The following is a 24,931-nucleotide window of genomic DNA, read 5'->3' on the forward strand; positions in this document are numbered from 1 at the left end:
TTTTATGTCAAGAGTGTTTTAAAATGTGCTTTTTTATATTCATGAAGTAATCGATTTTAGGTTGATAAGTATATTTTTTTCAATCCTCTGTTATATTTAGGTCGATTACGCATGATGTTGAATTCAATTATTGACTATGAAGTCTCTTAATATAAAAGAGACTGATCCATTATGCATGAAAAGACTGATGACTGTTGAAAAGACTGATGAAGTGAAAGAGGTGTGTAAGAATCGTAGCAATGGGCGTTCGATTGTCTCTGCCTACCCCCATGGGAAACAGACGTGAGGTTATGAGATACGTATTACTTAGATATGTGATATAATTCAAGCTAATTCAGTGTCTTCCAAACTTATCAGATCTACGCCCAATTGCCTAAAACTAAACAATAGCAATGGCGTGAATAATCTTTATATTTGTGTGTACAGAAAAAAACGTATTTGCCCTCATTTTAACCGAACTTTTCATTCATTGAGAACATAATACTACTAATATATTTGCAACTTCAAATAGAGTTCAGAATTTTTGTTTTGAGTTTCCTATCAAAAATTATTGCAGTAAAAACATAGAGAACGAAAGATATTTTCGAGTACAAAGAGTGGATAAATAATCATCATTTTTTAAAGTAAACTCGCAGTGTGAAAAGAACGTTAAAATAATAAACGGTTTTGAGTTTTTTCATCGGTCGGGGCATGCACCAAATGTCTACAATCTTGCTGTGTGCCCATTGTATCGATTTTACATCCGGCTCCGAACTAAAATGGAAGCCCTCTGCTATTGTAACTCGACCGTTTTGCGATGATAACTCGCTTTTGGATTTATTCTATCGTAACGTTTTATTTTAAACGTCGATGATAACTATCGAGTTTACCTAAGTGGTTGTTATGTATTAGTTTGTTATGAATAAACATTAATCTTGCTGTCTTATTTGAACTTACGTAAATCGTTTATAAAATAAATTACTATTTTTCAGGAGAGACATAATCTTTCAGACTGTAATGTTTATAGTATATCCGATTTTTATCCGATTTATCTGTCATAAAATTACTGGACCATCATTGACCCGAAACTTTAAGAAGCTTTTCATACTACTTACTCATTTTCCCTTACAATTTTCGCATCAGGTGACGGGATAAAGGTATTTTTTATCTTAAAAAACAATAGTAGTGATGTGAAATTGAGCAAACATTCAATGTCCGGCGGTCGGTGCGCAGTGTGCAGGTAGCGACGAATTGCTACTATTGCTACATTTACACCGACAACCCGTACGGTACGCGCACGTTTTGTTTTGTCCGGTTTTGTCCGGTTTCCGACAATTTTTGTGCGGTTTTCGTCGGAAGAAGTGGCGCAGAATGGGCGTAGCGTATTCATGGATAGATACCGTGAATTTTCGAATTTTAACGGCTTTTGAAGTGTATTGTTTACGGCTTTTGAAAGTGTCATGTTGAGGTTTATTAATTGGGAGTTATGATTTTCATTGGAGATTGTAATTTGGATTGATTTATCAATATAGTTGAACCAACTTCCCGAAGTAAGTCGGTAATACGACATAACACAAAACGTATCATAATCATGGTAATATTGACATTAGTTTTATCCCAAAAATGGAACAAACATTCATCATCAGAGACCACCCAATGATAGTAGCATACGCAGTCAAAACAAAAAACAAAAACAAAATTACACGATAACTAATTACAATAGTCAATCACACGCCACAACTGTCAGTAACAGAGATAGTGCAACGTGTTATCAGAACAGATACTCGTACTGACTCATACAAACGCCACACTGAACTGAATCAAGTCATTTGATCCGATTGTCCGTGGGCTATTGACGTTAAAAAGCATTTAAAATTGTTTTTGTTTTATTGAATGATGAATTTGTGGAGTTATGAACGAGTTTGTGGTGATTGGGGATAATTTCATTTGCATATTGTACAATTATTATACAGAACAGTGGGAGCGATGGTTACGTACAAGGATTAGAGTGGTTTTCCACCAGAGGTGTGCACCACAACAACATAACATAGCAATGTTACGTTGCTGTGGATGCGTTTGGCTTCCACCAATCATATTCATTGGTACACATAGCACAGGTGAAAACAGGTTCGAGTAAGATATGTATTTTGACAGTGAAGGAAACCTTCACCGTCTGTCAGTTTTCAAATCTTCTCCGTGCGAGACGAGGCCTTTGGGCAAATGATGATGAATGGTGATGGATGAGATGTGGGCAAATAATGGATTATATGAAAGAATACAACAGAGTGTGAAATAATGACGATGATAAAGGTCAATAGAAGAAAGAAGAGAATTTAGATTTAAAATTGGTTTACATTGTTACGTAAAAATATACTGTATCACCATAAACAGACGTCACTAAATCCGTTACATAAGTTTCTAAACTTAAATGTTTAAATGTACCTAATCACAAAAGGCTTAACGAAGTTTGAAATCCTACAATGGACCGTTTAGGTAGAGAGGCAGTTGCCGAGGTATATTTAGTTCTAATCGATTGTCCTCGGTCTAACTCCAAGCAGAGCGGAGACATTAAAAATAGAATCCATTTAATGGTACTTTGAGTGCCTTTTTAGTACAGAAATATAGGTTTATTTGTCAGTGGAAGGCAGAATGATAAATAGTATTATGTATTGTTTCTTTGTAAACCTCTAGTTCATCTTGTTGAAATTGAAGCATAGGTAACAGTTTTTACCAAATCCATATTGCAAAATAGTTATTCAACTATGCACATTGCATTAAAATAGTGTATTTAATTACGATTTTTGTACATCCTCAAAATATTTACATTCATGTTTAACAAGCATGTCCGTCTGTTAAGGATTACGTATTTTTAAGTTAAAGTATCTATCGTCACTTACCATGTGGTGAGATCGTGGTCAAATGCCTGTCTAGTTTTAGATAAAAAAGTTTAGTAATTGCTGGTCGTTAGATTTATCTGTTTAGTTGGTTTTGAGTTTTGACATTTCTTCCAAAAACTAAAAATCTTCGGGAGTATATGTTTGAATAGCTAACATACACATAATAATATGATTAATAATTCTTACCGTGGCACCTCCTTAGCAGGGCTGGACTGTGTCTCCTGATGATTGTAAGACGCCATTTTGTTCACTTAACAGGATTCCCAGTCATTATAATTTAAGTAGTTAGTTATAGAAATAGTCACAGATACTGCACCGACACTTTTGTTATTGTTATTACGAACATCTGTGGAAGATAATTTTTTAATTACTATTTTGTTTAAAGTATTGAGATGAGCAAATTTGTTTGTATCGATACTGGATTTCGAAGATTTCATGTTGCTTTTATTTTCATTTTCTATACGTATGAAGTTTGGTGAATGGCTCGAATGAAATTAGAATGAATCTATACTAATATATAAAACTGAAGAGATTGGTTGTCTGTTTCAAACGCACTAATGGTTACCGGAACTACTAGTCCGATTTGAATAATTGTTTTTGTGTTGGATAGTCAATTTATCGATAAAGGCTATGAATATAAAAAAAATCACGCTATGACTAATAAAAGCCGAGCAGAGTGGGTGAAACTAGGCCAGAGTAACTAGGGATGAAAATAAAACTACAGAAATGCTTAGAAAAATCATATTATACATAATTGAAATACCATTTCCAGTTAAGTCGGCTGTAACAAGTTATAATGTAACAAGTTCTGCGAGTTCAACTAGTCACTGAGGCTTCAGAAAGTCATTTTCTAACAATTTACTAACAAAGCCAAGTTCCTAGGAAACTTCGCAATATCTTATATTGATGACTTTCAGAACTGTGTTGTGGAAAAATGTGTTCAGTTTGTTTAGTTTGAGAGTTGAATTTTGTTTAACTAAAAAAGGTAATTTTGGTAGCTGAACTTGATCTGGCCATTATCAGTAAGTTAACTAACCGCCGTACTCAGAGTCATTTAATAATTAATTACTTAACCCAGTCCTTAGCAATTGTTTTCGGAACAGATTCATTACTAAGGAATAGTTTAAGTAATAATTAAATATCTCTGAGTGCGGCAGTAAGTCATGGAAATGATTATACTATAATGTTATAAAAATAATGAAGTAATAACAAGATTTTAATTATTTTTAAATACGAATAAGGGACTGAAATGCATAAACACAAAACCCATAAACCGTATCAAGCCAAATTATATCGACCCCATAAAATATAGGGCTGGGCTTCATACCAGAATTTAATGGCATTAATATTCCATTACAATTAAACTCCATATTAAGTCATAAAATGAATATTATTAATCAAGACAGGCTTGGTACCCACCCAGAAGTTAGCTTGCAACAATTTGACGGGCGATAAAATTTTATAGTCCATGAGCTACTGAAACCTTCCGAATAAACTTCGTCCTGTAAGGCTGGAAATTTGTAGGACAAGGAATGTATGCCCTATATAGACAATAACCAGTATTGACTGATCATTAAATGCACAAAAAGATCATTATAAAGAGAGACCACGATAAACTGGCTTAATAAAAAAAATGATGTGCAGCACTGACGACTGTCAAGTCATATTTATTGCCATTAGCTCATTATAAGTCATTATCCTAACTATTTTTACCCTTACAAAACGAACTGTATTCATACTGTTCGTCACCTCTTAGACTATGAACATTGAAGATCGTTAAATCAAGCTATCGACTGTGAATTTATTTGACAAGTTATGGCAACTCAAGACTTTGGATTGAGCAATCAAAAGCGAAGATTTTATTCGCGATTTACTTTCGGAACAGTAAATACTTTGGAGATTTACGTCCCGTCGTGATTAACTTGTTCTTTACTGTGGACGAAGATAGCGGTCTTCATTGAAATTCCTTTTTTATAACGGGGGGGAAGCCTTGGACAGTTCACCGTTTTCATTGGGAAGTTTGGCTTTATTAAAACCATTCTGAGGAACTTAATCATGGCACTGAGCACGACCAGTTTTACACCTATATCATCATTATGGTCAGGGATGTCATCATGAGGATTTTTAAGAAGATATATATTCTACTGCACTCTACTGCATGGTTGCAATGGGCCACCTAAACCGGAGCCGCGGCGAGCATTTGGATGAAATCATCATTAAACATTAAATTATATGGATCGTTCTATCGATTCCAATCATCATCAAAAGATTTCATCAAGTTTTTCATTATTTTTGTGCCAAGACCTCTTAGACTCTTACCTCTTAAAAAATCACCCGTTATATCTACGCAAAAGATACGGTTTTTTAATAGATAAAGTGATTGGAAAGGATGATTTATATGTATACATGCATAATATATCACCATTGCATCCATTAGCAGCTGGGGCGGATCGCTAGTTGAGAATAAAGTTTCTTTAAACCTTATCTTTTACAGATTAAATCTTCACTAACATCAAAGACTCTCTTTACGAAACATTTTCAAATATCTTCAACTTGATCACGATCTTTGATGGACAATGCACAATCCCTGCTTGGCTCGGTACTGCTTGTTGATAATGCATATGATTGTGTATCAAAATGTAACTACTACCGCCATCTAGTATATTAAATGTGAGTTGTAATGGCTATAGATTTATAGAACAGTGTAAGTTTACTTGTCTATGGTACAAGCGTTGTAATATTTTTTTTAAATAATTAAAGGCTTCACTCTGCACTGAATAGCAAAAACGTGTTTACTTTAGAGGTTATGGGCTTAAACGTTTCATAAAAGTATAGTAATAAAAGTTAGTTTTTTGATCACGATTGTGCTGTGCAAGATGTCAACGAACTATTTAGCCAGTGTGCCTAAATTAAAAGGCCGGGAAAACTTTGATGAGTGGACATTTGCAGTTGAAAATGTGCTCGTGTTGGAAGGCATGCTACATTGTGTAAAGCCGGTGGTAGGAAAAGACATTAAACCCGAAGATGATCTGAAGGCTCGGGCCAAAATATGCTTAACCATCGACCCGACTTTGTACGTGCATATCAAGACGACGAAAACTTCGAAGGAGTTGTGGGATAAACTCAAATCTCTGTTTGACGACTCAGGATTTTCGAGGAAGATTTCGTTATTACGTCACTTGATTTCAATACGACGGGAAAATTGTGAAGATATGACCACATACGTGACTCAAATTGTGGAGACATCGCAAAGGTTATGTGGAACCGGTTTCGAAATTACAGATCAATGGATTGGATCGTTAATGCTAGCAGGATTACCGGATAAATTCACACCTATGATCATGGCTATTGAACATTCGGGTATTGCGATTACGGCTGACGTTATTAAGACAAAATTACTAGATTCAGAGCCGTTAGAATTGATGGGAGTGACCTTGAAAGAAACGCAGAAAAATGAAGCGGCGTTTGCCTCAAAATGGGCGAAATCAAAACCCAGAGCTGGCAACACCGATCAAAGCGGAAACGGTCGGAAATCAAACTCAAACGACAAAGTGGCAAATAAAAGTAATATAACCTGCTACAAATGCAAAAATACTGGTCATTATCGCAATCATTGTCCAATGTTAGAAAAATCAAGCAGAAATAAGTCGTCTAATGCATTTAGTGCTGTATTCTTGAGTGCTAGATACAGTAAAGACGAGTGGTACGTGGACTCAGGAGCCAGTGTTCACATGACTGCTGTCCAAAGTTGGTTACAGGATGTATCAAGTCCAAAGACATGCTCAGAAATTATGATTGCTAATAATGAGAAACTTCAGGTAGTGTGCAAAGGCAGTATAGAAATATCAACACAGCAAGGTTATGACATTACAATTAAAGAGGTTCTGTGTGTACCAAGCCTCACTACAAATTTATTATCAGTGAGCCAAATGATAAAAAACAACAACAGTGTTACTTTCTCCGATAGTCAGTGTTTAATTCACAATGCAAATAATGAATTAGTGGCTGTTGCTAACCTCATTGATGGTGTCTATAAACTAGATTTATGTAAAACACCAGTGACAAAATGTTTGATTGCCAGAGATAACGCTTTGTTATGGCACAGGAGGTTAGGTCACATAAACACAAAAGACTTAATCAAAATGAAGAATGGTGCTGTGGAAGGTGTTGAGTATAAAGACTCTTATGAAGTGACAAAATCAAACTGTGCGGTTTGTTGTGAGGGCAAACAATCCCGACTACCGTTCCCCACAGGCACAAGAGCTACAATGGTGCTGGAAATTGTGCATGCTGATGTATGTGGGCCAATGGAGACTAAATCTATCGGATTGTCGAAATACTTCCTCCTTTTTGTGGACGATTACAGTCGCATGTCATTCGTCTACTTCATGAAAGAGAAAAATGAGGTTTACAAATACTTCAGAGAATTCAAATCCATGGTGGAGAACCAGAAAAATGTCAATATTAAAATATTACGGACGGACAATGGTGGAGAGTTTTGTTCGAAGGAAATGGAGGGATTTTTGAAAACATTTGGCATCATACACCAGAAAACCAACCCATACACACCAGAACAAAATGGTATGTCAGAGAGAAACAACAGAACAATTGTTGAAAAAGCAAGATGCATGTTGTTTGACGCAAAGTTACATAAAAACTTTTGGGCAGAGGCAGTGTCCACTGCAGTGTACTTAAAAAATAGATCAATAGCGTCTGGCCTCCATGACAAGACACCATATGAGATGTGGCATGGAAGAAAACCAATCTTGAGCCATATAAGGATCTTCGGCAGTCCAGTTATGGTACATGTTCCCAAGGAAAGAAGAACCAAGTGGGACAAGAAAGCTCAACAACACATTCTTGTTGGTTATTCAGAACATGTAAAGGGCTACCGGGTATATGATCCTGTCAAGAAGGTGGTTACTACAAGTCGAGATGTAGTGGTAATTGAATCAGGAATGTCCACCACTGATGAAACAACATGGTGTATAGAAGAAGGCTCAACTGTTCCTGTAGGAAATGATCGTTCAGTGGGGGAGGAATGCCTAGAACGATCAGAACTAGATACTGAAGAAAACCATGACAGTGACTCATCCCAGATAACATTCTATGAAGCTGATGAGACTTATGTTCCTGAATACTCATCATCAAACAGCAGCCCAGTTGAATCACCAGAACACATCAACGATAGACCAAAGAGGGTGATACGTAAACCAGCAAGGTACAATCAGACGGGCTTGTTGGCTATGGAGGAGACAGAACTGACGGTGACAGAAGCTCTAAGAAGTCCTGAAAGTGAGCAATGGCGGAAGGCAATGGATGAGGAGATAGAATCGTTCAGAAAGAATGAAGTTTTCGAGCTCATCGATCCTCCAAAAGGAGCTACAATTGTGCAGTGTCGGTGGGTGTTAAAGAGAAAGGTCAATAGTGATAGTGAAGTGCAATATCGTGCGCGATTAGTCGCTAAGGGTTTTACCCAAAAATATGGACTGGACTATAGTGAAACCTTTTCACCAGTGGTGCGGCACTCAACATTAAGATTATTGTTCGCTATAAGTGTTAAATTAGGACTGGACATTACTCAATTAGATGTTAAGACTGCTTATCTAAATAGTAATTTGAAAGAGGACATTTATATGTGTGCACCTGAAGGCTTTGTATCAGAAATGTCAGGGAAAGTACTTAAACTCAAAAAGGCAGTATATGGATTAAAACAATCCGCCTTAGCTTGGTATGAGAGAATTAGGGATGTTTTATGTAAAAATAATTACAAGAACTGTACACAAGAGCCATGTTTATTTACAAAGATGTGTAAAGATGTAAAAATTATATTAGCAGTTTATGTTGATGACTTTCTTATATTTTCTGATAGTAAAGTTGAGACTGAGAAGTTAAAATGTATTTTAAAATCTGAATTTGAAATTAAAGACTTGGGTGAAGTTAAGCGTTATCTAGGTATGAATATAAGTGTTAAGAAGGATAGTAATAACTATGTGATAACTGTAGATCAGCAGCAGTACATAGAAGAATTATTGTTAAAATTTCATATGACTGATTGTAAAACAACTGATACACCCATTGAGAATAAATTGAATGTACCAAAAGCAGAAAAATGTACAATAGGACTTAGTTATCAAAAACTCTTAGGTTGTCTTATGTATCTGGCAGTCATGACAAGACCAGATATCACCTACTCTGTTAGTTATTTAAGTCAATTTAATACTTGCTACAGTGTTGAACATTGGAACTATGCTAAAAGAGTTCTTAAATACCTAAAGAAAACTAAAATGTATTGTTTAAAGTTCAGTAGTCAAGGAGAAAGTTTACAAGGTTTTGTTGATGCCGATTGGGCAAGTGATAGCCTAGATAGAAAATCATACACTGGATTTTGTTTTGTTATGTCAGGCTCAGCCGTCTCATGGCAAAGTAGAAAGCAGAGAGTTACTGCTCTGTCAAGCACTGAAGCCGAATATGTTGCACTCTCGGAAGCTTGTAGGGAAGCAGTATATCTTAGAGAACTATTGTGTGAACTAACTGGATCTTTGTTAACAATTAGATTGTATTGTGATAATCAAAGTGCATTGCGGATGGCTTCTAATCATCAATGTCACAACAGGACAAAACATATTGATGTTAAACATCATTTTGTAAGAGAAACTGTCAAAAGTGGAAAAGTAGAAATCACTTATTTGTCTACAAATGAGATGCCAGCAGATTTGTTGACAAAGGGCCTGGGTTCTGTTAAACACTACAAATTTATGGAATCATTGGGTATTCTAAAGATGTTAAGTTAGATGTTAAGTTTGCACATTGTAATATTTAGTTTATTTTGATAAGTGGGGGTGTTGATAATGCATATGATTGTGTATCAAAATGTAACTACTACCGCCATCTAGTATATTAAATGTGAGTTGTAATGGCTATAGATTTATAGAACAGTGTAAGTTTACTTGTCTATGGTACAAGCGTTGTAATATTTTTTTTAAATAATTAAAGGCTTCATTCTGCACTGAATAGCAAAAACGTGTTTACTTTAGACTGCTAACTTAGTCTCAAAGGGACTAAACGAACGGTGTTTCGTGAAGACGTTAAAAATTTATAGCTTTTCCCCGCTTCGCTTTATGCTTTTATTGTCGAGCGTCACTGTGTTGCCCAACGTAATAATTAAAGTATGTCTTGCAATACTGAATGAATTAAAAACTCCTTTGAGATATAAGAGCCGGGAAATTATGAAAGGGAGATTTAATTTTGTCACGAAAAATTATTAGGAAATGCTTTTGTGATGAATTATTTTGATGTTTAGAGCGATGTATACTGTATATTTATGCATTAAATATGTATGTTACAATAGGATAAATAAATTTGTAATATATTTTTATAGATATAAGATCCAAATTCAAACACTGAATTAACCAAAGTAATATTACACACATTTACTGTAGGTAAGTATAACACAGTCAAAGTGTCAAAAAACTAAACAAATTGCACCCATTTTACATAAACCGTGAACAAAAACTTCTTTACGTAGTTCTTACACCCAATTTGCATCATTTACACAACGTTACAACAAACGACACTATTATAAACAAAACAAACACAGCCAAGCCTTTACAGTTACCAAAATATACACCGAAATATCAGGACCGGTATTAGGGAGACAAATCTGTAGTGACCGACTCGTTAGCCCGGGTCACTTGGTCCGTGCCCCGTGGATCCTAACGAAGCCTGCTTATCATTCCCAATGACAGTCAACTTTGTCTTCCCAATCCCGGCAAACTTTAATTAATTTATGAATTAAAGCCGTCTCCTATCAAATTTTCTGTTGGCATTGAAGGTGAGTGTGGAGTTGTGTTTAGTTTTGGTTAAGTATTGAAGTAGTTTGTGAGTTGGTTTATGGTTTTTCTTAAAGTTTAAGACTTTGCTATTATTTAGATTTAGTGGGTACTAACATAATTTATAGTTTTTCGTTGTTACTAACAATTTTGATACTAACATAGTTTATAACTTCCATTGTTACTAATCATTATGGATCATTGTTATCTGATTATGAGTAAATTAAATAAAATTTGCGTAAGATGTACTAAGGATGCTGAAAGTTTTGTGCCTAAGGTATTAATGGATGCATTTGTAGCTCATACTTAAAGTGTAATAATGATGCTAATGTTAGAAGCGTGTCATAAAGATCATTTATGTTAAGATCATTAAGTAGTGTATTTAATGTACTTATCTAATACTTAGTATGTAAATACCTAGTACTAGGTATTTTTATTTTTCTTTAACTGTTTATAATTTATTGTGTTTTATAATTTACCTAAACCCTTTAAATAGCCCTTAGTGAACTAAAAATAACTCTGGGGAGTATATGAGTAATAACGTCAAGCTACGCGGAAAAATCTAGACTTAACCAGATTCTCGGCTACCACAGACTTAATATAATTAATATGTAGTAGAAAATTGAGATTCCTACTAAATTAAATTATAATATCACGCTTAAAAAACTTAGATTTTGTACTAGCCATATTAATAGATTTATTAAATTCACGGGTAAATTAAAAAAGGAAGTTAACTTCTTATATATTCATATATTTAGTGTTTTTTTCTTATTTGTAAGCGGTTTCAGTTATACAGCCTGTATATTTTTTTGTCACAAACAATTTTTTCTGACAGTTATCATTCAAATATTCAATTTTGGTTGGCTAATGATACAAAAACCAAGCTGTATTTTGTTCGATTTCTGACTAAAATAAACCCAACTAATAAGGGAAAACTATGTAATATCTATCGAAATATCAAAATATCCTTGTAAGTATGTACCTAATAATATATTTTCCTATATATATTTATATTATAACTTCCTCTTTTGACATAGTCGCTTACACGTGTCTCACATCTTGGGAAGTTGTACCTTTTTGAGGGATTACCATTACATATGTTTGTTTTGTATGTACTCAGTACTTTTTTGGATAATTATTGTATGTATTATTTACTATTGAGAAAACATAATCTACAGTTAGCTTACATGTTTACCTGTAGTTTAAATGAGCAATTTTAATATTAGCCCAGTTGTAGTGTTGCTTTGTATTTAGAGTTAATTTGCATTGTAAATAATAAAAATTTTATGTTGCCAAATTTTTTAACCGGCTTCGCAAAAAGGAGGAGGTTCTCATACATACTCTTAGTACTCGTGTTTCAGTGTGTCAGATTCAAATTATTTTATTTGTTGGCATCAATATTGTTTAGATTACAATGTATCTAGTAACGTGAATATTTTGTTAGTAAACTAAAGATATTAATAATCTTCAGCTGTTTTGCAAACAGAATAATATTTATGTACCCTTCATACGTACGTCAGCTTTATAATATTAAAGATTCAACATAATCTTATACAATAAAAACCAAAAATAGCCAACATTTACGTATCGAACTGCGGCCAAAAACAACTGCTGATGAAACTGGTCGAGCAATAAGCTTAGTACAGTCGTTCACATTATTAAATAAGCCCATGCGATAGAGACGCGGCTTTATGATTATTACACTTTATAAAACAACGGCTTGGCTTTTATGGATTATAAATTTCATTAGCGTATGTTGTCGGACGATCGCGTTTATTACTTTTGTTACACAGTGTACCTCTCTTGTTCGTGTAAATGTTTGCTGTTTTGTCGATTGTGTTGTTTTTTTTTTCTGTTCGTTATGTACACTGGAGTGCGAATAAAAGTGGGAATCGGTGGATCTATGATTACAATTGGTGTTTTTAGTATCGACGTTTGAGATAAAGGTGATTTTTACATAAAATGTAAATCAAAAATGTATTTATTTGCAACGCCACGCCTTTTTACCCTGTAGGGGTAGGCAGAGGTGCACGGCACGTAATGCCGCTATACAATGTACACCCACTTTCCACCATTTGTATAACAAGTCCTGTCAAGTGTTGACTTATAACAAGTCCCATGTAATATGTGATTTATGTAATTGATATTTGATATTTATTTAAGGGTACAGAGAATAAGATTATCAATCCATTTTGGTGTGAAATTAGTAATAGTTAGCTGAACAAAACGTTAGTATGTCACGGTATAAACCTTCTAATGCACACTGGGTGGTTTACGACCACTATTTACATAGTAAACCAGTTGCTACATTAATTAATCAGTTCAGATGTTCTCTTTGTTTCAAATTATCCCGTAAAATGCGTTAGAATCGTATCGGTACGTTTTGTTGCTTCAAATAAATCACTATGGGAAACGCGTAAAAAATACGGTTTTACGTCCGTTTGTTTTATAGGAAATGCAATAAAAGTAGTACTTACGTTAAGTCGATGTAGGTATTGCTTTAAATTTATTTTATTTGGAATCGCTTTTTTTAAAGCGTGTCGTAAAATTTTTGGTCTTCATTAAGTTGTTGTTTGGTTGTGTCAGTTTTTTTGGCTTGAAGTGTACTTATTGTTTTTCGGTTCTCACTACGAAAAATAATATAAATAAATCTTTTACATTATCATGCGTTTAGTGAAGCCATTAGCACAGGGTTGCAACCCTTTCATACACTGCATTCCTATCTAAGCGAAATTATACATTTGTATGTTCGCGTGTAAGCCCTAATATCTGGAACTATAAACCGTTTTAATGCCTTCATGAAATTACTTTTTTTATTAGCTCGCAATGAGTTATGGCCAGTTGTACCGAATGGTTGTTAGGTAACGTGCGAAAAAATATTTTTCACCATATCTGAACGACTAATGTAAGGGCTGGAAGCGTGAAATTGTATTCGAACTTTTTGGTTTTTTAAACGGTTAAGAAATGTAATTTATGTAAATTCGTGATTCGAGTTAGCAGTTAGTATTTGTAAAAAGAAATGAGGGTTTGAATTTTGGTCTAGAATTTGTGTTTTAACTAATGTCTTTGATTACGCCCGTAACTTATGTTTTTAAAGGATTTTTCTTTTCCTTGTCTTTGCTCAACGCGTGATGTTAAATAGCTTTGTGATTTTTTATGGTATACTGTCTCCGTTTGTATGAGTTCGCAGCTTCATTGGATTGGGAGAGTGAAGGAATATAGAGTGCATTTGCATTTGCACGTATGCATATTTGACTAGACAAGACAGTAGGATATAATATTGTAGGCAACATTAGGACAATAATGTATCTATCTAGTAAATAAGGGAAGACTCGATTAATGGCTGTTATGATAAAAAAAAAATTATATCACTGCCTTGTATGTTGATTTTTTTTCTACGCGTCACGCTACTCGTTACGTCTCCGTAAGCTACCAAACTAGACAAAACAATAATGATGAAATCAGTAGTGTTGGTTATTATTTTGTTAGACATTTGTCATCAAATGAAATGGTAAATAGTATGTATGATGTCAGTGTAAAATGTTTTATAATTGTAAGGGTCTACGATGCGCCTATTGTTTAGACGGGTTTAACGTAGCCGCTTTGTTGATAGTTTTCATTGTTTCTAAACAAGATACAAACATTTGTCATTTGTAGGCCACCGTATTGTTTGTGAAGGATGCATGCATTCGTCAAATGACGCAACGTGGACAGTGTATTTCACGCATTGCAATCCCTAAAAGGGAAAACAGAGGTTGCTAATTCCATTATGAGTTCAATTTAACAAGGAGAATGTGTCTTATATGAATATTTTAATACTACAGGTACATTTAGCAGGTGACTTTGTGCAATTTTGCACCTGCTTGATAAGGGTACATATATGTGCAAATGCAGTGTGGTAAACGACATACTTAGGTAATTATAGCACTTCTAAAAGACCAGTTTATTCGCATTACACATAGATAATTGTCAGTTTTTATACATAAAAACGTATCATTTATATTTATAGAAACATACGTTCTTCATTTATACGTTTTCTAATAAACAATTATTTGCTAAACTGTTTCTTTTTTTAAGAAATGTGCAGTAAAATTACTTGTGAATTATATTTTAAAATTGGACTGGTTATAGAAACAAAATATTTCATTTTAATATACGTACTTTTCATACAATGATATGAAATAAATAATCCAATGACTATCATTCGCGATTCGCGTCTTTCTAACACAAAAATCAACAAAACAGGTACCAGGAGAGCAGAAATACCAGGAACCTTTTTTATTTTTTTAACAAAACTCGTAAGGCTATCTAGCATATACGTTTAACTGTGAGTGAAGAAAAGCCCCATCCGTATTTCACTCAACATTACGTTTGTTTTATAACCTCTACGGTTTCCTACAACTACAAGCACTTACAATAATTGTTCGTACAAATAAAAATAAGGGATTACTCTAAGTAAACCGTGTTCAAATGTTGAGGAAAATTCATTGGAATGATTGATCCCATGTAGCGCTTTACGCTTTACATGTGCTTTATTCAGAGCTGAAAACTGTTTTAGTTTGATTAAATTGAGTGTTTTGACCTCATTTGTTTTTTTTTATTTATTTACTGTTGATGTGTGCATGTAGTATTAATCTGAAGTGATATTTTGAGAGAGTAACCTGTATCGTAAATAAAAAATCACCCTTTATTTCATGCGAACATAACCAACATGTTCGCATGAAATAAAGGATGATGTTTTGCCATACAACGGGTACAATTTCAAACTTGTTATGAAAAATCTATATTTAAAGTGCTACAGTACTGTTTTTTTTCTATACCACGACGGTGGCAAGAAAGCACACTGCCCACCTGATGGTAAGTGGTTACCGTGGCCTATGAATACTTGCAACACTTTGGGCAATACATGCGTTATGCCGATCCTTAAGATATCTATTTACTCCCTAGAAGTATCCTTACTGGAAAACCTCGACAGAGACCAGAAAATAAATTGAAGCTAGAAACAAACTATTGATTGATTCTAATTATATAAATGAAGAATTATTCCAATACTAATCTAAACACACATTAATCAATCCCAAACTACCGAAGTGAAGTCAATGACCTATGGCTATGATATACATCAAAATAAATATTACACGATTTATGGCAGAGATTATTGAGACCATTAGTTTTGATTCATAGGCGTATGATATGAAGTTCTAAATGATATATACACTACTACGAACCTAATTGAAATTAACTGTTTTGTTAGTTCAGTGGTTACTAGTTTGGCTATTAAACATGAGTTCATGAATTAGAATAAAAAATGGAGTTTACACTTTGGAATGAGCACTATCTTCACTGACAGAGACTAACGGACTATTCAATTTGACTTTTCAAAAGTGCCTAATTTAGGAATAATTGAAATAAATGTTTTGACTTTGAAAAGGTCACTCTCCGTCTCACACTCTCTCTGCTATCGTATAAGAAATCGAATACTATAATCTTTTTCTAGGAAAATGATTATTAAAATTTTCCGTGTCTGAGTTTTCATTGGTAGCACGGTAACTGGACTTGTGCGTAAAGGATAGTGACTGCATCACACCCCATTATTTAAATTTACATTAGAACAATATCATGGATAAAAGTTAAAAATAGATAATTTGACTTGAGGCCTATGTTCAGTAGTGGTCGTTTTATGACTGATATAATGATGATGATGATGAACCTGACATAGTCGGCATATTGAAATTTGTTCATCTCTACCTATCTCATCCAATGATCACACACGTAGTCAAATTCTAAGTAAAATACGAGTATGTCAATTTAAGAACCAATATCATTATCAAATACGAATTCAAACATCTATGAGAGACTAGGAACTCAGAATCTTCTCATAGTTCAATTAGATGCATTTCTCACACTCAGATAAAGTGCACTTATAGGCAAACTAGAGGATGAATGAAATCATTCATTGAACTGAAATAGTTTCATGTGACTAGAATGTCCATTTATCATAAATGTCATATTTAAATGACAGATGTGAAATGCAGCGTTATGTAGGCTATATATTTTATAATGTACTAACTTCTACATGCAGTTTCGTCTGCGTAGCCTATCGTGTTATTTCAGACTATAAAATCTCTGTAGTAGTTGTTGCTTTGAAGAGTAATAATACAGTAGGAAGTAGGATATATTACTGGATCTCCGTAGTGCTATGATAGGTATATGCCTATGGATATGAATAGTCAATTACTCATGAGTATGGCTACTTGATGTGATAATTTTAATGGCCGCATGTGACTTTATGCTGGAGGACTTTTCATTGATACGAGTATTATTGTCGACAAGTAATGTAATGTATGTCATAATATATAATGGAACTTTAAGCCTTTAATCGCGAGGAAGTACAGTAGACAGTGATGCTGATTTGGAATGTAACTATCCTCTCTTCGCCAAATAAATTGAGAGGGTCATGTAATTTAATGTAATGGTAGTTGAAATAGTCTAGATAAATCTGTAAAACCTAGGTCACACGTGATTTCAATCTCAGTATCGATACGCAACAATCCGCTCACCCTTTGTAAAAAAAAAAAATATTATGATTGCATAAAAATATTCAGAGGAACATCATTATGTATTTGGGTCAAAAAATATTATCATAAAAATTTTATCGAAGTACCCACAATATTTTTTTAAATGAAAATTATAAATTAAAAACTTTTACCAACCTTACGGAAAACATTTAAAAACACACTTTTAATAGAAATTAATGTCTGACACTACACAACACACGAAATAAACACGACAACGGTGGCACGAACGCACCACAGGACGTCCGTCTTCGTCGACGGTCGACGCGCTACTGAAGTTCAGTCTCGTGCCGTATTATCTACTGCATCTCGCTACGATGACGATACCTCCCATCCACAATGTGCGCCTGGTACCACGCGGGCGTTTTTCGTCGAAAAAACCGATTTTCCCGGAAAACTATAATTGGTATATTTATTTTAGTTGGTTTTAAAATTTGTTATGAATGTGATGATTTTGACGCTTTGTTTACGTGTTAATATTTGGGGTATTTAGGTGGATTTAACTGGTACAGTTTGGTTAATGCGAAAATTGTATGATTAAAATAATATTCAAATGATTGATATGAATTAATTTTATTATAAGCTTTACCGAGATATCCATTGGTTAAATCAGAAATGTTTTCAGTAACTAATCGTCTAAAATTCACACGTTTTGAACCTAAAACATACATTATGTATTTCATAAAAATGATTTTTTAACATTACGATTGATTATATAATACGCGCATCAAACAAACTAGATAGTTTAACGTCATTACAAGTTATAACTAAATAAAATCATACAGGTATCGCTTCACAAACTCAATATATCGAAACCGATTACTTATTTATCCGCCACTTATTTATAAGTAAGAAAACTATCGGAGCCAATTCTGAAACTTTTATCACGGGACCGTGTTTCGAACGTCCATTACGGGGAACTTCGAATGTTTTCCGTCGCACTAAAATCAAAGTTAGTTAAGTGCGGCAAATTCGGAAAATTCGGCAAATTCGGCCAACATCTGTCCTCGAGGGCTAAGAAATTGCCAAACTTATAAAATCAGTTGACATTACCTTTTTTTTTGTATTGAATATTTAGTTGCTAAGGCGAAGTTTTAGTTTTATTGTAGGACACTTAAAACTTTGTAGGCCTTATGAAAGGTTTTGGGTTCACGGTCTATGAATATATTTTTATCCAGTCCCGGGTATAAGGAAATTGTGCGTGCGATATAACTTTTGATTTTGTTGAGGTTCTTATACGTTCTGAGGATTTTTATGGGTTGGGAGTCATATCTTTATTTACTAAAACGAAATAGGGAAGAACATTTATGAAACTAGTAAATGTAACAAGGAACATTGATAGCAGTGTTCATAAGTTGTTTTACACTTGGTGTAATATGTTAAATGTATAGAAATAAGATGACTGCACTATTGGCGCTGTGACTGGGCAACCGGCTGCTGCGAGACGTGTAGCGGGTTCGTTTCCCGCATGGGTGCTCCATGCATCCATCCAATTCAATACATATTAGGAACGATATTAGGACGAAAAAAATATTTCACGTATTTACAGAAGTATCTACGTACTATCGGAAAGTAATCAACAGTGCCTACAACTACCTATATATAGCCTTACAAACAAAAATAAATTCAACATAATCCAACCACAGAGAACCGAAACGAAATCAAGGCTTCAACAACTCACTGCAAATGGTCTCTAAAAAACTCTAATTGTACAGTTTAAACGGAGATTTCCAGCCAGTAATTAGAGCACGGAGGTAGCCGGTTCGAATTTGGACAAACAATCTCTTTTATAATTAAAGAGCCCTGAGGGAAAAGCCTCATTTGCAATCCTTTATACTCCTTTTCTATGTAAAAACGTTCTTTAGATGTGCCCTAAGTTAATTGAATAAGGTTAAATATTGATTTGAATTTCTAATGTTTCAACGCTCTTGGTGTTGGAGAAAAATATCGGGGAGTTTGTCTTTGGAGGAGTGAGAATGAGGGAAGGGGTGGACGATAATGGCCTCTTGTACTGATGAAGGAATGTTTAGATTGTTGTAGGTACCTATTTATAAATGCTGTGTTTGACAATGTTTGTGTTCATATAATCGTTGTGTGAGTGAGGTTACTGTAGGCCTAATTACCCCCCTTCCCAATCTTCTTAATCCCTGATTCCCCAACAACCTTTAAATTCCTAACCCCCAAAAGGCTGGCAACGCACTTGTAACGGCTCTGGTGTTTCGGGTGTCCATGGGTGGCGGCGATTGCTTACCACCAGGTCATCCATCTGCTCGTTAACCGGTTTATACCATAAAAATACTGCGAGTAAAAATGTTTGAGAGATGACTTTTATCAATTCGTTATTTTATGGAATATGTGTTATTCAGAGCAAATACAGTTCAGTAGTTTCGCATTTTTAATATCAGTAAGATTCTCTAAACAATACACACTTCGTAATTCCACAAAAAGCTGACGACACACTTAATACAGTCAACGTACCAGTACTAGTATTGCAGCACCAACAATCCAAACTAATTTGACGATAGTGTGCAACGAAAATTTGTATTAGTATTCCATTTGCGGCTGAAACTTGGCAGGTAACGGACGTCACAAAGCTTCGGCTTCGTGTATCGGCAGCCTAATTGGCTTAAACAATAACCAATGAAATGCAATACAATACTAGCCACTAATCTCCTGTTGGTCTAAATTGGAAATGAGTAAGGAAAATGTCATTCGTGATTGGTGTAAAGAAATTAGGAACGTTGTAGTGTAGGTTTTAAAAATTAATTGGTAAAATAAGTATATTTTTGACGAACAAATTTCTGGTTATCCACCGGTGGTCCACAACGACAGGGTCGGTAGATAAACATATATATAAATCCCAATCTATATATTTTTCTAACATTTTATTTCAATTAATTTTTCAATGGTTTACGTCATCAATAAACCCAGACCCAAATCACAAAATAGACCTACTTAAAATTACCAAAAGCACCCTCAAATTGATCTCAAAATACCCGATCGCCCCCAATATAAATATTAGCCCCCCACTAAACGTCCCCTAAAAATAATATAAATATCAATGGTGCATCAAAGCGAGTTGAATTTGTTTACTTCATTATATTTACCTGACCAGTGACCCGTTTAATTCTGACCCCTTGGGGCGAAACGTGACCCTATATTGCAACGGCACGTCATTTCAAACACTCTTGAAACTGATTTTTATATCTACCACGTTATATTTGCTAGCGAAAAACCATCCGCACACCTTATGACCTTGAGATAAAGTTCAGAATGTTTCAGCTTGTAAAGTTGTGGGTGTATGGATACCGTGGTAGGTTTATATGAGGGGTGAACATACTTTGACTAGGATGCTCCCTTCCTCAGTAATTTGATACAGTTTAACTCGTGGGAATATAAGATTTATGTACGTTTCTTGTAATGAATAAAGACGAACAGATTAAAGTTGAACGCTTTATTGGTTTTATTTGTATCGCACGAATATCATGTCTTGCTGTCAACTGTATTGTTTTTGGAAATAAATTCTTATTGAAATTATGATACGGCAGTGAATGCTTCCGACATGTTTTTGTTAATCGGATTCAGTTTAGAACAATCAGCTGTTTTTAAATAGGGAACTCACCTTGATTTGACGTTTTTTTTCACGGAAAATGTGTAGATTTGTTCTAGATTAGGTATTATAAAAAGTCTACTTACCTACTTACTAGAAAAACTTGTTAATTCCACTGTTTGCTTCAAAATTTTCCATATTATGAAATGTAAACTTGTAGTTACCTGTAACAAAAGAAAAACTCTTATATAAAGACTGTTCATCTGTCATTGGCTAATTTCAAAAGCCGAACATATAGGATGTTTTAGAAAAAAAACACATAACATTCTATAAAGCCCTTCTTAGCTTAACCCTCCATTTGCGGAATAAATGAGTACCTCTTACTTATTTTTGTAGCGATAGAGGGTTGGGGTAAGTAGCGCATGTAATGCCAAATTACCTTGTAGCCAATGGCGAATAATAGTAGGTGCTATGTGATGTGATGATGGGAGCTGAATGGGAAATAGTTTTTAAGGAAAAGAGTATAATGTACCCTAAGTTAAAGTTAGGAAAAGGGAAGATTTTCCAACCACGTGACGTGATCAATGATCATGCCTAGAGTGCTACTACCCAATAGTTGTATGTTGGTATTTTCTATACATGTTGAATCATCGTCTAAATTTTACTCAGGTGATTTCGAACCTATTATGACGTCATCAGTTTCTTCTATCCATGGTAAACCGTAAGCAAACTTTAGAGGACTCGTGACATCATCGATTGATACTCATATTACTGTGAAGTAAGTATCTTATGTGAGTCGCAACGTCTTTATTTTAGTAAGTTCGCATGTCCTTAATAAAACATTATTCTTATAGCCAGACACCGCAAAATGCCAGCAGAAATACCGGCGATCTCTATTAAAAATCAAAAATAAGCTCACTCCATTCAAGGGCGGGCATTTTGAAATTAGAACGCGAGGCTATTTGCACTTGAAGTGAGGACAAAAGCGGTTCTAGGCGCGTGCGTGCCTTACTGAGGCGCCTCGGGCATCTATTCATCCGTGCGAGGATAAATGCTATGCAAACCACTGGATAAATACTACCGCTGGGCGTCGCGACTGCTTTATTTCGCGTAAAGTTGATATTTCCAAAGAAAAAAGTCTAATTTGGGTCAGGTTAGTTTGCTTCTGCGAAGTCGTAGAGATTCAAAATGTGGAGTGTTTGATAAATGATATACGGCTATGTTTTTCGGCAGTTATTGTTCCTGGGCTGGCTCGTTGGTCAAGTGATTGCAAGTGCGAATGCCGGGCAAGGGGTATCCGCTGCCTATCCTTTAGGGGATAAAAGGCTTGACGATTCTGTTTTTCATTGTTCCTTTTCCAGTTTTACAAAGTGAGTTTGGTACTATTTTTCAACACAGTTCTCAACACCCACTGAGAATTTGGAAATCGAATGATCCGTATTAGTGATTTGGTCAGCCCGAATTTCAAGTAGTTCCCTTCTCGGTATTTTAGCCTAGAATTATTGAATCGACGAGACCTCAGATAAATTTACAAAGAAGTGCAAGATATAAGTAAAATACTAATAAATAAACCGTTACAAACTGCAACCTCGAACTACGATAATTACTCAACTCGGACGAGATTAAAAGAAAAAGAAAAGAAAGGCAAAAGATATCTTTTATCTTTAGTTCAGATCCAATTGACCTCGCAATTCTTATTGCGTTAACTTTAATTGGGAACGAAATATAGTTTCCTTTTCACAATTTTGTTCGATTTCCTTCCATTCTCCCATTTTTGCAACCGATTGTTTGGGTGATACTGCAATGGGTATTTATGTTATTACGTGACAATATAATCTGGGGACTGGGGAGTACTTTTTTTAAACTCTTAGTAGTTTTTTCAATACAAAAGTTGTGCTTGTTTATCCGCTAGTCAGAGGTGTTTGTTTGTAGAGAGATCCACTTTGGTAGTGTTTTTAAGGAGGAATATCATCCATTGATTTCTCTTGCCATGAACGAGGTAAGAGGGAGTGTCAGACTCTTACTGACTAAAAACCACCCCGTTCCTACTCTTGTTTTTCGAGCTGGAGCCCCGGTAAACCCGCTAGGTAGTCCGCAGCTTCAGGCTTTGGTAATATTAGAGTGAAAACTTGACTTGTAAATAAATTGTTAAACAAGAATTAAAATCGAAAACAAAGTTATATTATTTCTTAGTAGCAGTGGTGTTAAGTTAAAATAACACAAATCAAATACAACAATTCATCAACAATATTTTCCCTACTTCGTTCGAACAACCAACAAAACAAAATGATCATGAACTTTAAAAGCAAAAATTTCAAGACAAACAAATCAACATTCCTACACATCCGAGCTTCTGGTATGCCAAACATATCGTAGACAAGTTACATAAACGTACACCTACAAACGAAGCACCAGATGTAAACGACCCATAAGAAACACAACGGACATATTTGGCCCATTATTCACTAACGACAGATCTTATTTGGACTTGTATATTTTCTTTTAACAGTAACATGACGCGTCGATCATTTAGCACGAGCTTAAATAGCTCAAAGGAACAACGCACATTGCCTCTTTACTTTACTTCGAAACAAGATATTGGAAAAGAAACCTTAACATCTTGTCTTCAAGGTTGAAAATCAGTCTGTAGTTACACAAGAGGTGTTGAAAGGACCATTATTCCGTGCTTGATGTTCATTTGTGATTGATCTGTTGTCGCAAATGGATGGGTTTGAGTCTTGTGAGTGTGGTCGCAAGTCGCAAGTAATGTAATAAACAAGTGTCGGTTACCGTACAGCATGCCTTATTTTGTAACTTTTTTATTGGTTAAGAAAGTCGTACGTTGTTGATTGCAAGCTTTATCGGGTAAATGAAGTTGTAATTAATCGTGTAATGGTGCCATTAAATGCGGTAGACTCGAAAGAAACTGTTGAGAGTAGATCTTAGTAAGTTGCCGACTTGACCATAAAAGATTTGTTAAAGGTTTTATTTGTTTAAGCCTGTAGTATCTACGCTAGATATGAATATAAAATTATTTGTATGCTCATTTAAAGGTCTCATAATAATCTGAAATAAAGTATTTAGCTTTTTATCCAAACAGCAAGTTTATCTAAACCATAAATTTTTTGACCTATTGAAAATGACAGCCTTTTACCAAAAGACGCAGGTTTTGTGGCATTCACGTCACAAGATATTTATTGCAGACTATTAATTAACGCATAGCCACCGGCTGTCAATATATATGGATGCACTCACGATGCGGCTTTTGTGCTTACTGCAGGGCATGACGATTAATCGATAGTCCTGTGACTTATAGCCACGATAGCCCATGTAACTGGCGATCTGTAAAAGCCCATCCCATATCTTTATTAATTTCGCAAATGATAAAAAAATACTCTCACCGAAAATAGAACTCCACATTTTGTTTCGAAAGAACATAATACCGCAAGTTAAAAGGATAAACCGGTAAATCAGTAAACGGTTTTTATCTCCAAACACCTTTTACGCTCGGAGCGCTGTCATTAAAATAATACGCACCCACATTAAGCGTTGCAGCGATTTCCCTAAAAGTCGCTGCGATTAATCGCTCGTGCAAAAACTTTCGAACACCGCGATCATGAATCATTGTCGCGAATTTATGTCCACGGGTGCTGCTTCGTCCCGGGTTCTTGTTTTTGCCCCGGGCGAACCGATAATCCGCGGGTCTGTTACAAATGCTCCCGGATTTGCGACACACAGGGGGATGACGCGATAACGTGCTATAGATTTATAGTCGTATGGTGTGTACCAGCCTTATTATGCTAAAGGACAAGACAAAGGAATTAGATGTCAAAGTGTCTCTGTAATGTTACTGTGGGGTGGCCTCGGAGACGCGTAAAAAGAGCATTCTGACAAAGCGTAATTCAATGTTCGAGATGTGCAGAACAAAGCTGCTTATAATGTATCGAATATGGTATAAGCACGTAGGTAACAACTATGATACTCGTAATATGAACATCAAACAGACAGCAAAAACAAAAAAAAAATATAATCAATTCAGAACACCTTTATGCAGCAACGCCATAAAACGAAATAAAAGAAGAATAATTCTCCATTATC

The 24,931-nt window shown here is 34.9% G+C and overlaps 1 protein-coding gene across 2 annotated transcripts in view; it reads right to left on the reverse strand.

The window, feature by feature from the left end:
• The window catches only part of LOC118265226 (kinesin-like protein CG14535), a 331,078-nt gene that overhangs the window by 102,152 nt on the left and 203,995 nt on the right, over window positions 1–24,931 (reverse strand). The window contains exons 1-2 of one of the 2 annotated variants that reach the window (XM_035578025.2): window positions 17,422–17,568; window positions 3,063–3,222 (exon numbers count right to left, since the gene is read on the reverse strand). The exons of the other annotated variant lie outside the window; for it this stretch is intronic. Coding sequence (XP_035433918.2) covers window positions 3,063–3,118 — 56 coding nt within the window. The 5' untranslated portion in view covers window positions 3,119–3,222; window positions 17,422–17,568. Of the gene's footprint in view, window positions 1–3,062; window positions 3,223–17,421; window positions 17,569–24,931 lie in introns of those variants that run through there. 2 annotated transcript variants of the gene reach the window in all.

Source organism: Spodoptera frugiperda, chromosome 28 (genome assembly GCF_023101765.2).
Source record: "Spodoptera frugiperda isolate SF20-4 chromosome 28, AGI-APGP_CSIRO_Sfru_2.0, whole genome shotgun sequence".
NCBI lineage: Eukaryota > Metazoa > Arthropoda > Insecta > Lepidoptera > Noctuidae > Spodoptera > Spodoptera frugiperda.